The sequence below is a fragment of the Macrobrachium rosenbergii genome, chromosome 9 (genome assembly GCF_040412425.1).
Source record: "Macrobrachium rosenbergii isolate ZJJX-2024 chromosome 9, ASM4041242v1, whole genome shotgun sequence".
Classification (NCBI taxonomy): Eukaryota; Metazoa; Arthropoda; class Malacostraca; order Decapoda; family Palaemonidae; genus Macrobrachium; species Macrobrachium rosenbergii.
Genome location: NC_089749.1, coordinates 48,784,044 through 48,798,552, shown reverse-complemented (window position 1 = coordinate 48,798,552; position 14,509 = coordinate 48,784,044). Strand labels below are relative to the sequence as shown.

Here is a 14,509-nt window from a genome sequence, read left to right as displayed (position 1 = left end):
TTTAGTACTTGAGAACTTTTAATTCTTCCATTTGGAAAAATAATTATGTTCACTTCAGCATGATGACTTGAGAACTGAAATATTTCGAGTTTTTTTTTTTTTTTTTGAGGATGTGGATTACGTCCAGTACAAAGCCTTATTGTTCAGGAAATGAAACTGGCATGAGCAATTGTTCAGGCAATAAAGCTGGCATATCAAGGGGATAATCTGGTGAACTGTATCAGGAAATATAGACTAATGCTACAAAAGTTAATTATACCTTAATTTAACCAGACCATGAGCTGATTAACAGCTCTCCTAGGGCTGGCCCGAAGGATTAGACTTATTTTACGTGGCTAAGAACCAATTGGTTACCTAGCAACCGGACCTACAGCTTATTGTGGAACCTGAACCATATTATAACGAGAAATGAATTTCTATCACCAGAAATAAATTCCTCTAATGCCACAGAACTACAACCACTGTTAACCTTTAACTACTTCTGATGCTTTTGAAAATACACACACACACACACACACACACATATATAATGTGTTTATATATATATATATATATATATATATATATATATATATATATATATATATATATATATATATATATATATATATATATATATACAATAGGGCATTCATTTTAGTGGAACATCTGAAGAACTACATGAAATGGATTTTTATTTTTAGGCTGCAGTTACGTTGGCTAGATGACGTATAGGTCTCTTTCCTTTAATCCAGCCTGAATCATAAAATAATATTTAGAGGAGTGCAATTACAGCAGGTAGATTATAGGGTGTACGTGCCCCACGTCATAAGAAAATTACTTGAGAACCAGTAGAAATTTCAGTATCCTCAGCGATTCCCAAGGTTTTGCAGGCCCATCAGTGACTTACCTTACGTACCTTGGTGCGGTTCTAAATTCGTAACAATCTTAAAGTGTGTCTGTAAAGAGGTATGTTGGCATTCGTTATTAAAAAAGGTAATTGTTGACCTGGTTTTGTATGTGCATCATTGTTTCGTGATGTTATACTATATATATATAATTTTAAAATTAATCTATATATATATATATATATATATATATATATATATATGTTATGTATGTATGTATATATATATATATATATATATGTATATATATATTGACCTTACTCGAAGTAATATATTTTCATATATGCCAGCCGGTTTTGTATGTGACGCATCAGTGCGTCACTGTAGTTTCTCCGTCCGTTTCCCACGGGACGATAGACTTATTATCAACTATCCCCTTCGGTAACATATATGAAAATATATTATATTATATTACGTTTGTATATATATATATATATATATATATATATATATATATATATATATATATATATATATATATAGTTTCCTTCTCATCGCTTTACAATATCTTGAGGTTGTCTTGTGATGACAGGGGGAAGTTCTCTTTTGCAAGATCAATACCTTTAAACCGGCAAGCACAGAATTCTTTGCCCTGGCATTTGGAGGCATCGGTGCTTGGGAACATGAACATCCAGTTGCTTGCATGTTTATTAATCATGTATTACATCTTATACCGTATTTTAATAGGAAGCTTTCTTTTGTGAGATCAGTAACTGTAAACTAGCAAGCACAAAATTCTTTGCCCTCGCAATTAGTAATTTGGTGCATTGGAACACAAACATCCAATTGCTTGCGTGTTCATTTGTTATATATTACATCTTACTCTGTATTTTAACAGGAAGTTCACTTTTTTAAGACCAGTCTGGTTTAATAGGAATTTCACTTTTTTAAGATCAGTAACTGTAACTAGCAAGCACAAGCAGAATTCTTAGCCCTAGCAATTGGTTATTTTGGTGCTTGGGAACACCAGCTTCCAATTGCTTGCATGTTAATTAATTATGTATGACATCTTAATCTGTATTTTGATGCGCCATACTGTGACAAATTCATCGACTTGTTGTATATTTGTCTTGACGATCCTCCATCTGCTTCGACAGGGTTCGGTACCAGAGATTCGACAATGAGATGACCATGCCAGGACGCGACGGAGACGAGGTCGACGGGACGCCAACGTCCCCGACGACGCCCAAGGGCAGTATAGACGCATCCCAACTTAACTTCCATGTCAATGGCACGACAGGAGATACCCAGAATAAAAGGTATTTTGAAGTGTTTTAAATATATATGTATATGTGTGTGTATAATATATATATATATATATATATATATATATATATATATATATATATATATATATATATATATATATATATATATATATATATATAAACACACAATCACGTGTGGAACAGAAATAAATTTCTGACTCACATCAGGATCGAACCCAGATCTTTCAGTGGCCTAGTGGGCAGCGACCTTGCCTTTCAATTGAAAGACGTGGGTTCGATCCTGATGTGAGTCAGAAATTTATTTGTGTGTGTGTGTATAGATGGGTGTGAGTTTGTTTCTGTGTGTTCATATTCATCTACTGTATATATAAACATAGATAGCATATTAAAGATACAACTGCCTGTGATGTTTGGAAAAAAGTTTGTTAAATTTTCCTTTTAGCTTGTAATTTTTATTATCAATGATTACCTTCGTTGTTGAACCTCCTCCTGTCTTCGCACAGATGTCTGAATCACCTTGAAAATTAGTCTTTGTTTATGCCTATGAATATTCTCAAAGTGCAAAGATAAACTAATTTATCTTTGAATATTGAAAGCCGGTTCCGTAGCAGAAAGATTGTCTTGTATATATTTTGAAAGCAGCCCGTTCTTTTCTGTAGTAAATGTGTCCCATATTTTGAGAGTAGCCCGTTCCTTTCGGTAGTAACCGTGTTCTGTCAGAGATTCGGCCCAAGGCTATAGCACAGGTCCGTCAAGTTTTTAGTCTGAGGGCCACTCTTAAAAAAACAAAAAGAAACATGGGCCACCTGTATGTATGTGTGTATATATATATATATATATATATATATATATATATATATATATATATATATATATATATATATATATATATATATATATATATTACTCAGAATTTAGGAATAAGATATTTTTATGATATAAAAAAAGAGAAATATACCTTTACTTATTTTTCTCTGGCGGGCCACTTTTGGCCCACGGGCATGGGGTTGGACGGCCCTGCTCTAACATGAGATTCTCTTCGGTATCTGATTGATGTTGGCCTGCTGACAGATGGTTGCGTTATTTTCTATTATATTTACCGCAAGCAGGAAAGAAGTTGGAGAAGGAAAAGTCTGTCTTATATACAGGCAAGTCATCCGTATGTTACCTACAGTAGTAACAGCCAGTTAACATTTTTAAACTTTAAGAATAATAATGACAGTATTATTATTATTATTATTATTATTATTATTATTATTATTATTATTATTATTATTATTATTATTATTATTATTATTACAAATCCTTCGAGGTCTTAGTTTTGTATTTTAGTGAACTTGCAGTAATAATAATATATATATATGTAATTTATATATATATATAATATATATATATATATATATATATATATATATATATATATATATATATATATATATATATATATATATATATATATATATATATATATATATATATATATATATATATATATATATATATATATATATATATATATATATATATATATATATATATATATATATATATATATATATATATATATTTGTATATATATATATATATATTGTATATATATATATATATATATATATATATATATATATATATATATATATATATATATATATATATATATATATATATATATATATATATATATATATATATATATATACGATAGTTTTGTCACTAATTCAAACATATCAGTTTTATAAATACTTGAATATTAAGCCACAAATACTTAATGTCGAATATAGTTTACCCTAAGGTTAAAATAACCTCAAGGGGAATTATGTATGATAAGTGCATCTACCTTGGCCAGAATTCCACACTGTGCCTTTGCACTGGATACAGAGTAGACAGTGACTTATCCATTCAGCCACAGGAGAAGCATAAGTCGATTTCGACGCTGCAGTACATAATTATCAAAGCATCGATTCTAAGCACAGAACTTGAATTTAAGTCAATATGAACCCGGTCAGTTTTGCTGGCTGAATGGATAAGAGACTGTCGTATCTGATAACACTCAAATACCACAGGTTCGATTCCTGGCTAGGAGGTGCGCTTAACAAATATTTCCTGTGTGTATGTGTGTGTGTTTATATATATATATATATATATATATATATATATATATATATATATATATATATATATATATATACATATATATTTATACATATATATTTGTATATATATATATATATATACAAATATATTATATATATATATACTGTATATATATAACACATACAACATGTACAGTTATACATATATGTATGTATACATATGCACACATACATACATACATATCGCGAACGATACACAGGTGGGCGTAGCAACCTTGGCATACAGCGCAACTAATTACTTTCGTAAGGGAAGTTTGAATACGGTCGCTTATGATTAATGGGACGGGCATTAAATATACATCAGCGTGTGGCAACGCTTATAAAAATAGCTTCGCTAATGTATGTTTAGGTCGAGGTTTATTTTGAGAGATATTTTCTGGGGGACATTAGTATGAAATATTTGACCTTGATGCCAGAGGGGAGGGCAGTGGTAAAATATCAAAGAAGAGAGAGAGAGAGAGAGAGAGAGAGAGAGAGAGAGAGAGAGAGAGAGAGAGAGAGAGAGAGAGTCATTTATCATGCCTGTTTATTTATAATTATTTATAATTTTATGTACATACCAAGTGGGAAAAGTTCTTGCGCATACAAACCCTGTTGATTTTTTTTTCTCTCTCTCTCTCTCTCTCTCGTACTCCATTGTGACTTATTGCTGCTGGCAACTGTCTCCCAGAGTCATGTCTCCCAATTTAGATTATGCTTTCAGTTTTCTGTAAAAGAAAACTATTGTGCCGGCTCTGCCTGTCCGTCCGCAGTTTATTCTGTCCGCACTTTTCTGTCCGCCCTCACATCTTAAAAACTACTGACGCTAGAGAGCTACAAATTGGTATGTTGATCACCCATCCTCCAATCATCAAACACATCAAATTGCAGCTCTCTAGCCTCAATAGTTTTTATTTTATTTAAGGTTAAAGTTAGCCATAATCGTGCTTCTGGCAACGATATAGGCCTGGCCACCAACGGGACGTGGTTAAAGTTTCGTGGGCCGCGGCTCATAGCATTATACCGAGAACACCGTAAGATAGATCTATTTTCGGTGGCCTTGATTATACACTGTATCGGCTGTACAGAAAACTCGATTGCTCCGAAAAAACTTCAGCGCATTTTTTACTTGTTGAATGTTGTACACAATTCTTCCAGGTATTGCATTTGTATTTGAAACGTAACTGTGATAATTCGCGTTAAAATGTTTCCCAAGGGAAACTTCTTTCCACGAATGCAATGTGAAGAGAATTTTCCAAGTAAAATTGCTCTGCAGTTGAATTCTACTAACTTGATGACGTAAGCATGGATTCGAATATATAAGCTGCAGAGACGGCATAATTGTGGAACCAGCGCAGGTGTGATCATCGTGTACAGCAAATGCCAAGTGTGCGTTGCGTTAATTGGCATGATTAGGGATTAGCAGTTAAGCAGAAATGTGAATTTCGTTTTTTTTTTACTAAAGCAATTTTAGAAAATTGTCGCGTGCGCATATCTCAAATTAAGGTCAACCTAACCCTCAAGGGTAACCCTCTCTCTCTCTCTCTCTCTCTCTCTCTCTCTCTCTCTCTCTCTCTCTCTCTTCTCTTCATATGTCTTTGGCTGCTTAGACGTCAGTAAACCAACTGTTCTTGTGCATTTCCTCAAGTTTATCATATACGGGAAATGTTTGCCTTGCTAAATGGACAGAATCAGATAATAATGTATTTAAAAGTTTAGAATAGGTGCTATTTTAAGGGAGAGAGAGAGAGAGAGAGAGAGAGAGAGAGAGAGAGAGAGAGAGAGAGAGAGAGAGAGAGAGAGAGAGAGAGAACACAGTTAACTTTTGCTGTAGAAAATGTAAGAGAAAAACTCTGACCTGGATATTGTTCCTGGATCAGGTTAAACAGATATTGTAGGAGTTATAATCATGGTGATGGTAGTATCCAAATACTTTGTTAGTGAAGACAAGATACTAAGCATGTATATACAGTACTTGTTATCAGACAAGAATATGGATTTCTGTATTTGGAAAGAATGAAGTATTTTGAAGGGTTTTGTAGCGCGTTGAACAGAAGAAAGTCAGAGCCGACTGATGTCGTAAGAGTTGGTGTTATGAATTCAGGTCTCAGAACACTTGTTATTCCAGAATGTGTGAGGACAGTAAGAAAACCTGGTAAAATTAGAAAGTAGTTGATGAGAATGTAATCATTTTGGTCGTAATTTGGAAATGGAAGTTCTAGCTGTGCTGTATAAGGGGTGTCACTTAAAAAAGGATTTTGCAGATAACGGGGCATATTTTCATTTGAACTGAATAGAAACGGTATTTCACATCAAACCCAAAAATGCACGAGAAAGGCTGTTGAAGAAATGGAACCGATTATAAAAGGCTGAATGAAAGAACAACATGCTCGAGTAGGTGTGTGAAAATGAGTTTTTCTGTAAAAACTTATGTAAATGGATCCGTCTGATAGAGATGTAATGAAGAGACTGTGGAGGGTAAGGGTTGTAAATGTTATTAAAACTTTAGAGGTGGTTTGTTTGTAGAATTATGCCCCGAATGATGTTATACTTGGGAGACAGACTGAATGATGAGAGGAGTTATAGGAAACGCAATATGCATAAGTAAAGTTTGTGGGATAACATAAGTGGTTGTAAATAGTATATAAGTTGATACATTCTTCCTGATAATATTCTTTTTGTGGCGATAGTAAAAAGAACCTCCAAGGATTGGTGAAAGTTTCGAGTTATTTATAGCTAGAGTGAGGTTTCGAGAATAAATTGAAGCAAGGTAGCTTTAAAAGGAATAAATACAGAATCATTGAAGGAGAATACTTGAAATTCTTTATGGAGAAGAAATTCACCAGGAGCACCGTATACGGGGGAGGAAATAAAAGAACATCTCAGGGAGGCGGAGCGTGAAATGCATGAAGATTCGTTAAGTTGAATTTGCATGTCAGAAAACGAATGGAAACTGCTGAAAAATGTTAAGAGTTGCGAGATATGGAAACATCGATTGGCAAGGAAATGCCACAACCAAGTAAAAGGTTTTACGAAACCGTTTTAAGAGTTTATTGCAGTAAATGTCTTTCTACTAGATATGCATTGAAAGGAGGAGAATAATGAAACCTATTAGGTGCTAGGTGGAGTGGCAGAAAGATGAAAATAAATAGGTCTTAGTGACATGAACTCTGGAGGCAGTGTGCAAATTACATGCGAAATTCAGAGATTTTGAATAAAGAGTCGAAGTTCCTCACTTTAGTATAAAAAAATGAGTATGAAGCTGATGATTCTTCTAACATAGACTTTAAAATTGGTTCCATCAGATAACGAGTTAATGCTATTGTGACTTTCTCCTGGAAAATTCACGAAAGAATTATAGAAATTGATCGATTAGATGTAGCAAGCTGGCAGTGGTCACTGACACCGTAAATGCAGTATTTGGAAAAAATTCTAAATATTTAGCGAAAAAATCGTAATCAAGTAACCCCAGGGGAACAATAGAAGGTAATCATCCATATAAAATCTTTCTCCATTTTAATTCAATCCATAAATTTCTCTTAGTAATTCCATGCTATCGTGGAATCTCAACTAAAGTAATTCCACATTACAGTAATGTATGTATATATATATATATATATATATATATATATATATATATATATATATATATATATATATATATATATATATATATATATATATATATACAGTAGAGAGAGAGAGGGGGCGGGGCCTGTGTACGCTATTTTCTCTTTATTGTTGTTATATAAGTTACCCTTGCGCCTGCACGAAGGCTTGCTCTCAGCTATCTCATTTACGTAAGAGCCGAACACCGTAACAGTTTGTACCCTTCGTTAGACTTAAAAGAGGGAATAGCCGACAAATGGTTTCACCCCAGTTGGGTAGCGGATTGCCAAGACTAGGCAACTCCCGTTTGTTTCGAATATATGATATGATATACTTCTTAATGGAGCAGCTCTCTCTCTCTCTCTCTCTCCTCTCTCTCTCATTTTCAATGGAAAATGCTTTCTCTCTCTGATTTTTAATGGAATACTGCTTTCTCTCTCTGGTTTTTAATGGAATACCGCTTTCTCTCTCTCTCATCTAAGATGCATCCCAGACCATCCAAGACTGGAAGTTGCAAAATATACCGGAAGATGCGTTAGCAACTCTCTGGTAGACATCAAAGGTGCCTCACACTGAGGGACCTGGGGCAACCCGAACGAACTGTAAGGTCTCTCTCTCTCTCTCTCTCTCTCTCTCTCTCTCTCTCTCTCTCTCTCTCTCTCTCTCTCTCATTTTCAATGGAATACTGCTTTCTTTCTCTGATTTTTAATGGAATACCCCCTCTCTCTCTCTCTCTCTCTCTCTCTCTCTCTCTCTCTCTCTCTCTCTCTCTCTCTCTCACTTGTGGCCCACAGCAGTTGGTCATAAACCATATACATAATTCACTGTTAAGAGAGAGAGAGAGAGAATTCAGAGGGTGGTTAGCACGCGATCAAGTTGTTGACTCTGGTACGATGCGGGTGCATCATCTAGACAAGAATCCTCTTCCGCTTATGTAAACAAAACCTACTTAACTCCTCCATATGACTACATTTATCAAGTGGTTCTGTTAAAAGATAAAACTATGGGCAAAGTGGCTCGCACCTTCTCTCAATTGGCAAGAGACTAAGGGATCAGTCCCATGGAGGGGTAACGACGTAACACTGCTGAAAATTTCGGTATACGTTTGTTGCCCTAAACAGCGAATAAAAATTGCGTAGTTGATGGCAAGCGAACAGAGGCGGGTGGCAAGTAGGGTGGAAAATGACGTAGAACCAGCAGCTTACCCCAAAAGGATTGCTAAAGAGCTAGTTATTATTCATCTTCTGAACTTCCCTCTTGAAGAAGGAAGGTTACGTACATACACACATATGTTATGTGTGTGCGTGTGTGTGTATGTATTTCTTGCTGTAAGCAGTTGTCCCAAACACGGGGGACTCTAGAGAAAGAACAAGGCAGCGACCAACTACCACACCATTACTTTACCCGGTCAATTGTGAATTAACCATGCGTGGAAAACTCCCACATTCCCACGTTATGAACCGCTTTTGTAGTAAGTAGAAGGTTTGTTACTTTTATATATATATATATATATATATATATATATATATATATATATATATATATATTTATATATATATATATATATATATATATATATATATATATATATATATATATATATATATATATATACATAATCATGAAGCTACAAATGTAATAAAGCTTAATATCAAATTCACGCTACCTCGAGAGTATCTCTGATGGAGAATTATCAACGAAGGGGAATTTATAAGTGGTAAATGGATTGGTATCAAGCGGTAACATCGACTGGAGTTGGTGGGTCTGTGCTGTGTCGTGGGATCGCGACCCGACAGTACCAATCCATTTATCACTTATAAATTCCCCTTCGGTGATAATTCTCCATCGGAGATATTCCCGAGGTAGCGTGAATTTGATATTAAGCGACATTTGTAGCTTCATGATTGTATATAAATCACGGTGTGATAAAAAAATTCATATATATATATATATATATATATATATATATATATATATATATATATATATATATATATATATATATATATATATATATATATATATATATATATATATATATATATAGTATATATATATATATATATATATATATATATATATATATATATATATATATATGTATATACATATATGTATATACACATATAAACCCACATACATACATATACAGTATACATATAGATCTATATAATATATATGTATACACATGCATATATATATATATATATATATATATATATATATATATATATATATATATATATATATATATATAAAATGTTTATTGTAACGTGAACATATAGGAGAGCTCCAGTCCCAGGTGCCTGATGGGTGATCCAGAAATATTCGTCAGTAAAATTTAACTTAACAACAAATATTTTAAGACAGTTATAGTCATATTGGCTAAGGCTTAGTCATCCATTGTCCTTTTACTCGAAGTGTGGTCATGTTGCGTTTGTTTGTTGGTGTTTTTTCTTTGTACTTTATAATATATTTTTAGAATGAAATTTTCATTTTTCAAGTTTTCATTTCAGTCACTCCCTTCACCGCATCATTTCTGTTTATGTATGTGGATTGGTATTGATTTTTTATATAAATGTATATTGCGAGGAATTCTAAGTGTTTAGGAGCCTTACGCCTGGGGTGAGTGGCCCCTTGATACTTACTGCCCTGGTGTCATTACCTGCTGCACTGGGCTCGCAACCTCTCTTGGAAAACCAGAGTTATAATAAAGAAAAATTAACAACATCGTCTTTCAAGACCGGTCACAAGAGAAGTAGAGTTTAACATAGGTTACTTAAACTCACAACAGTCCTTAAATGGCGCGTTTGATCGGCAAGTGGTAATAATGAAATCCGAGAAGCCATTAGAGCGATTGAAGTCATAAGTTCTCATGATGACTCTGTTTGGTCTGTATTATACAGGTTTTGGAACACCCTCTTTTTCAGTTTTCCTCTTGAGTGCAATAACCTTCCATAAATTAGAAGGCAAGTATATGGCTTCCTTCACGGTTAGGCCGTTCTTGCTTTCAGCCCCATCGTACTGACGGGAGTAAATCATACTGAGGGCCTAGAACCCCAGGGTGTCTGTTTCCTGTAAACCTAACTGAGTATTAGGTGGCAGTGTCAGTGGGTAACAGTGGGGCGCTTGAGCCACATTACTGTTTCTCATAGACTTAATTGAGGGTCTATTGCGAGTGGCAGTGTGTTCAAGTAAGGTGTTTATTAAAGCCTTGGCAGTGTGTCGTCAGACTTGGCTTGACAGTGGTGCATGATCGACCTCTAATTTTAAAACAGGAAACAAAAATAAGATATTTTGTAATTTGACAATAAGTTCAACTCTCCTTCACCTCCAATTCATGCTGAAGTAAAGGACTGCTACCCTTCCCGGGTATAAAAAATAAGCCATACACGATAAAAAAAAAAAGTGGGTCGAGCCTGACATTTTCCAGGTGACGAGGAAAATGTATAGGCCCGAAATAGAGAGAAGGGCCTCCCCTCTTTATGATCGAGACCTCGTAAAATTGCAAAGTTTGTTTGACCTTTTCGCTAATAGGATAAGGTAAAAGTTGCACTGCGGTGTTGGAACGAGCCTATTAAACCAGGTTTCACTGTTTTCGGTTATGACGCGATGTCTGGGGGAGTCTCTCTCTCTCTCTCTCTCTCTCTCTCTCTCTCTCTCTCTCTCTCTCTCTCTCTCTGTCTTCCCTCCGGGAGTTGCTCTGCCTCCGAAGTGGGTTGTTTGAAGGCGAAAGTTTACGAGGTTGCAGTCTGAAACGTTTGGCTTTTTTTCTTCTTACAATTTTTGTTAAGTGCGTTTATATCAAACCTTTTTTTTTAAGACACGTGTACATACATGTAGCCGACAATGAACTCGAGCTGTTAAAAAACGTCCTGGGAACATTTGAATGCGTATTTTTACTCATATTTGGATATGTTTCTAAGGCATTTTCACTCGCAGGCCTTGTTAAACAAACAAGAAAAACAAAGGCTGACATTCTCACCCATTTCATATGTTAAATAGTGCTGTTATCTCCTGTCCTCTTTTTACTTACATCGTTTAGTCCATTTGCCCTCATTGATGTAATTTTTCTCTCTCTCTCTCTCTCTCTCTCTCTCTCTCTCTCTCTCTCTCTCTCTCTCTCTCTCTCTCTCCCTTACCCTCATGGTTGTAATAATTCTCATCTGTGTATGAGTGTAGGTATGTGTGTGTGTTCGTGTGTTTGTGTTGTCCTCGTGGCGGAAAAATTTGCGCTCCCAGTTCAGAGAAACCTTTGTTCGATATCTCGACCCAGGACTGAACTAAGACTACCTGGACCCAAACGAAAAAAAAAGAACCGGCATTTCTTGGTTTGGGTATTTCCTAGAAGATCCAGTTGGCCGCTGCTGACCTGGGAAGTCAGTCAGTCAGTCGTGATGTTGTCTGTCGACTTAAGTAAACCGCTGATTGACTGGACAGAGTGAAAAGGAAGAATATAGGGAAAAGTAAGTGATAGGGTATTCCTCACTGTACTGAAAGTGACATTATAATCTCTCTCTCTCTCTCTCTCTCTCTCTCTCTCTCTCCTGAAAGTGTGTCAGTGTCACTATCATCGCTCTCTCTCTCTCTCTCTCTCTCTCTCTCTCTCTCTCTCTCTCTCTCTCTCTCTCTCTCTCTCTCCTGAAAGTGTCAGTGTCACTATCAGTCTCTCTCTCTCTCTCTCTCTCTCTCTCTCTCTCTCTCTCTCTCTCTCTCTCTCTCTCTCCCGTACTGAAAGTGTCACTGTCATATCCCCTCTCTCTCTCTCTCTCTCTCTCTCTCTCTCTCTCTCTCTTCTCTCTCTCTCTCTCTCTCTCTCTCTCTCTCTCTCTCTCCTTACTGAAAGTCTCTCTCTCTCTCTCTCTCTCTCTCTCCATACTGAAAGTCAGTCTCTCTCTCTCTCTCTCTAAACTCCCCTTACTGAAAGTCATCTCTCTCTCTCTCTCTCTCCCTCTCTCTCTCTCTCTCTCTCTCTCTCTCTCTCTCTGTACTGAAAGTGCCACTGTCATCTCTCTCTCTCTCTCTCTCTCTCTCTCTCTCTCTCTCTCTCTCTCTCTCTGTACTGAAAGTGTCACTGTCATCTCTCTCTCTCTCTCTCTCTCTCTCTCTCTCTCTCTCTCTCTCTCTCTCTCTCTCTCTCTCTCCATTTTTTTTATTTCTCGAGACAAAACTAATTAAGGACAGAAAATTAACGGGATTATTTTTTTGGTGAATTGTCTGCCTGCCGGAGACACGTAAACCAGCGTCGTTCCACTATTATTATTATTCAACATGTGCACGCTCAAAGAATTATCTTCCAGACAATAGAATACTCGCATGGGACAGAAAAAGGGAATAAAAAATGTAAATGCATAATACAGCCTACAGAAGTAATCAAATGTACTGAAATATGAGAAGAGTTTATGGTGATGGTACCCAAAATAATGGCCTTATGAAGGAGGTAATTTATCTATCCCAACGGCTGTTGAGTTCACACGCCTTGGCTTTTCACATTTCATTGAAGACGCGTCGCATTTCCGAATGTTTTATCGCCACATTTATATTCATGAATGTGCGCATAGTTACGGGTACTTATGTCAGCAGCGGGGAATGACAGTTGTTTGCTATGACGGATGTTTTGCCGTTATTCTGATTGGTGACAGGAGACAGTTTATGGGAACATTCAACTGTATGCAAGTATAATTCAACGGTATGGTTTTATTCCCAGGATATTTTAAGTGGTGTTTTCACATTTTTGTAATAATTCAACTGTTAATCAACTGCGATATTTTCTTGCTCATTTTTGTAATATAGTTAAGGCGATATAGTTGTGTGTATCCTCATTTAACTTTTCTGAATGTAAATTATTTTTTGTTGGTAATAAACTTCACGATTAGACTTGGCGTCATCCAGCCCAGGCTCTAGCCTTTCTCATCATGGCCCCTAATTATCTAGAAGGAATCGTACCTTGATCTGAACTAATGGAGGATACACAAAGCCCATAAGGGTCGCGCCAAGGTACCTTCTTTCTTTATTTGTAAGAGTGATTGGCGTCAGGCTGGAGGACGGCAAGTATAGACCTTAAGGACGTTACGTACCGACGGGAGCAAAGAATAAGTGCGTTGAACGAATGGTCCTTGTTCCGAGTTACTGGGCGGTACATTATGTCCGTGATATCTGGACTACTGTCTGGATTTGCTCTTGATAATTTTACCGCCCTTTTTTGACGTTATGATAAACGAGTTATATTAAAATTATTTATTATGTGGTGTAGTAAAAAAAAACCATTAATATGATATATACAAGCCCCTGCAAAAACAAAAATAATTATTAATTATTTTATCTCTTGTCTTTTCAGAAACTCTTACGAAATCATTCAGATCAGCGACATTGGTCTCAAGGAAAAGGAAATGGGAGAGGAGGCCGGCGTGAACGGGACGGGTCCCGCCGAAGGAGGGGGAGATGAAGGCGAAGAAGATGAACAGAAACAGGTATGAAAAGAATATTTTTTTTTCTCTCTCTCTCTCTCTCTCTCTCTCTCTCTCTCTCTCTCTCTCTCTCTCTCTCTCTCTCACACACACACAATAAATAATGACCTTTTCTCCCCCTTTCAACAAAGATATTCTTTCCCCTAAACCTGAATTGACCTCTTTCTCTCTCTCTCTCTCTCTCT

The 14,509-nt window shown here is 35.8% G+C and overlaps 1 protein-coding gene across 5 annotated transcripts in view; it reads left to right on the top strand.

Annotated features, from left to right (window-relative positions):
- LOC136841767 (phosphatidylinositol 3,4,5-trisphosphate 3-phosphatase TPTE2-like) overlaps positions 1 to 14,509 on the top strand; it is a 159,281-nt gene that overhangs the window by 128,465 nt on the left and 16,307 nt on the right. For 3 of the 5 annotated variants that reach the window (XM_067109038.1, XM_067109037.1, XM_067109036.1), the window contains 2 exons: positions 1,985 to 2,146; positions 14,195 to 14,327. In XM_067109038.1, coding sequence (XP_066965139.1) covers positions 2,013 to 2,146; positions 14,195 to 14,327 — 267 coding nt within the window. In that variant the 5' untranslated portion in view covers positions 1,985 to 2,012. Of the gene's footprint in view, positions 1 to 819; positions 949 to 1,984; positions 2,147 to 12,196; positions 12,324 to 14,194; positions 14,328 to 14,509 lie in introns of those variants that run through there. The other 2 variants (XM_067109039.1, XM_067109040.1) reach the window with 2 other exon arrangements.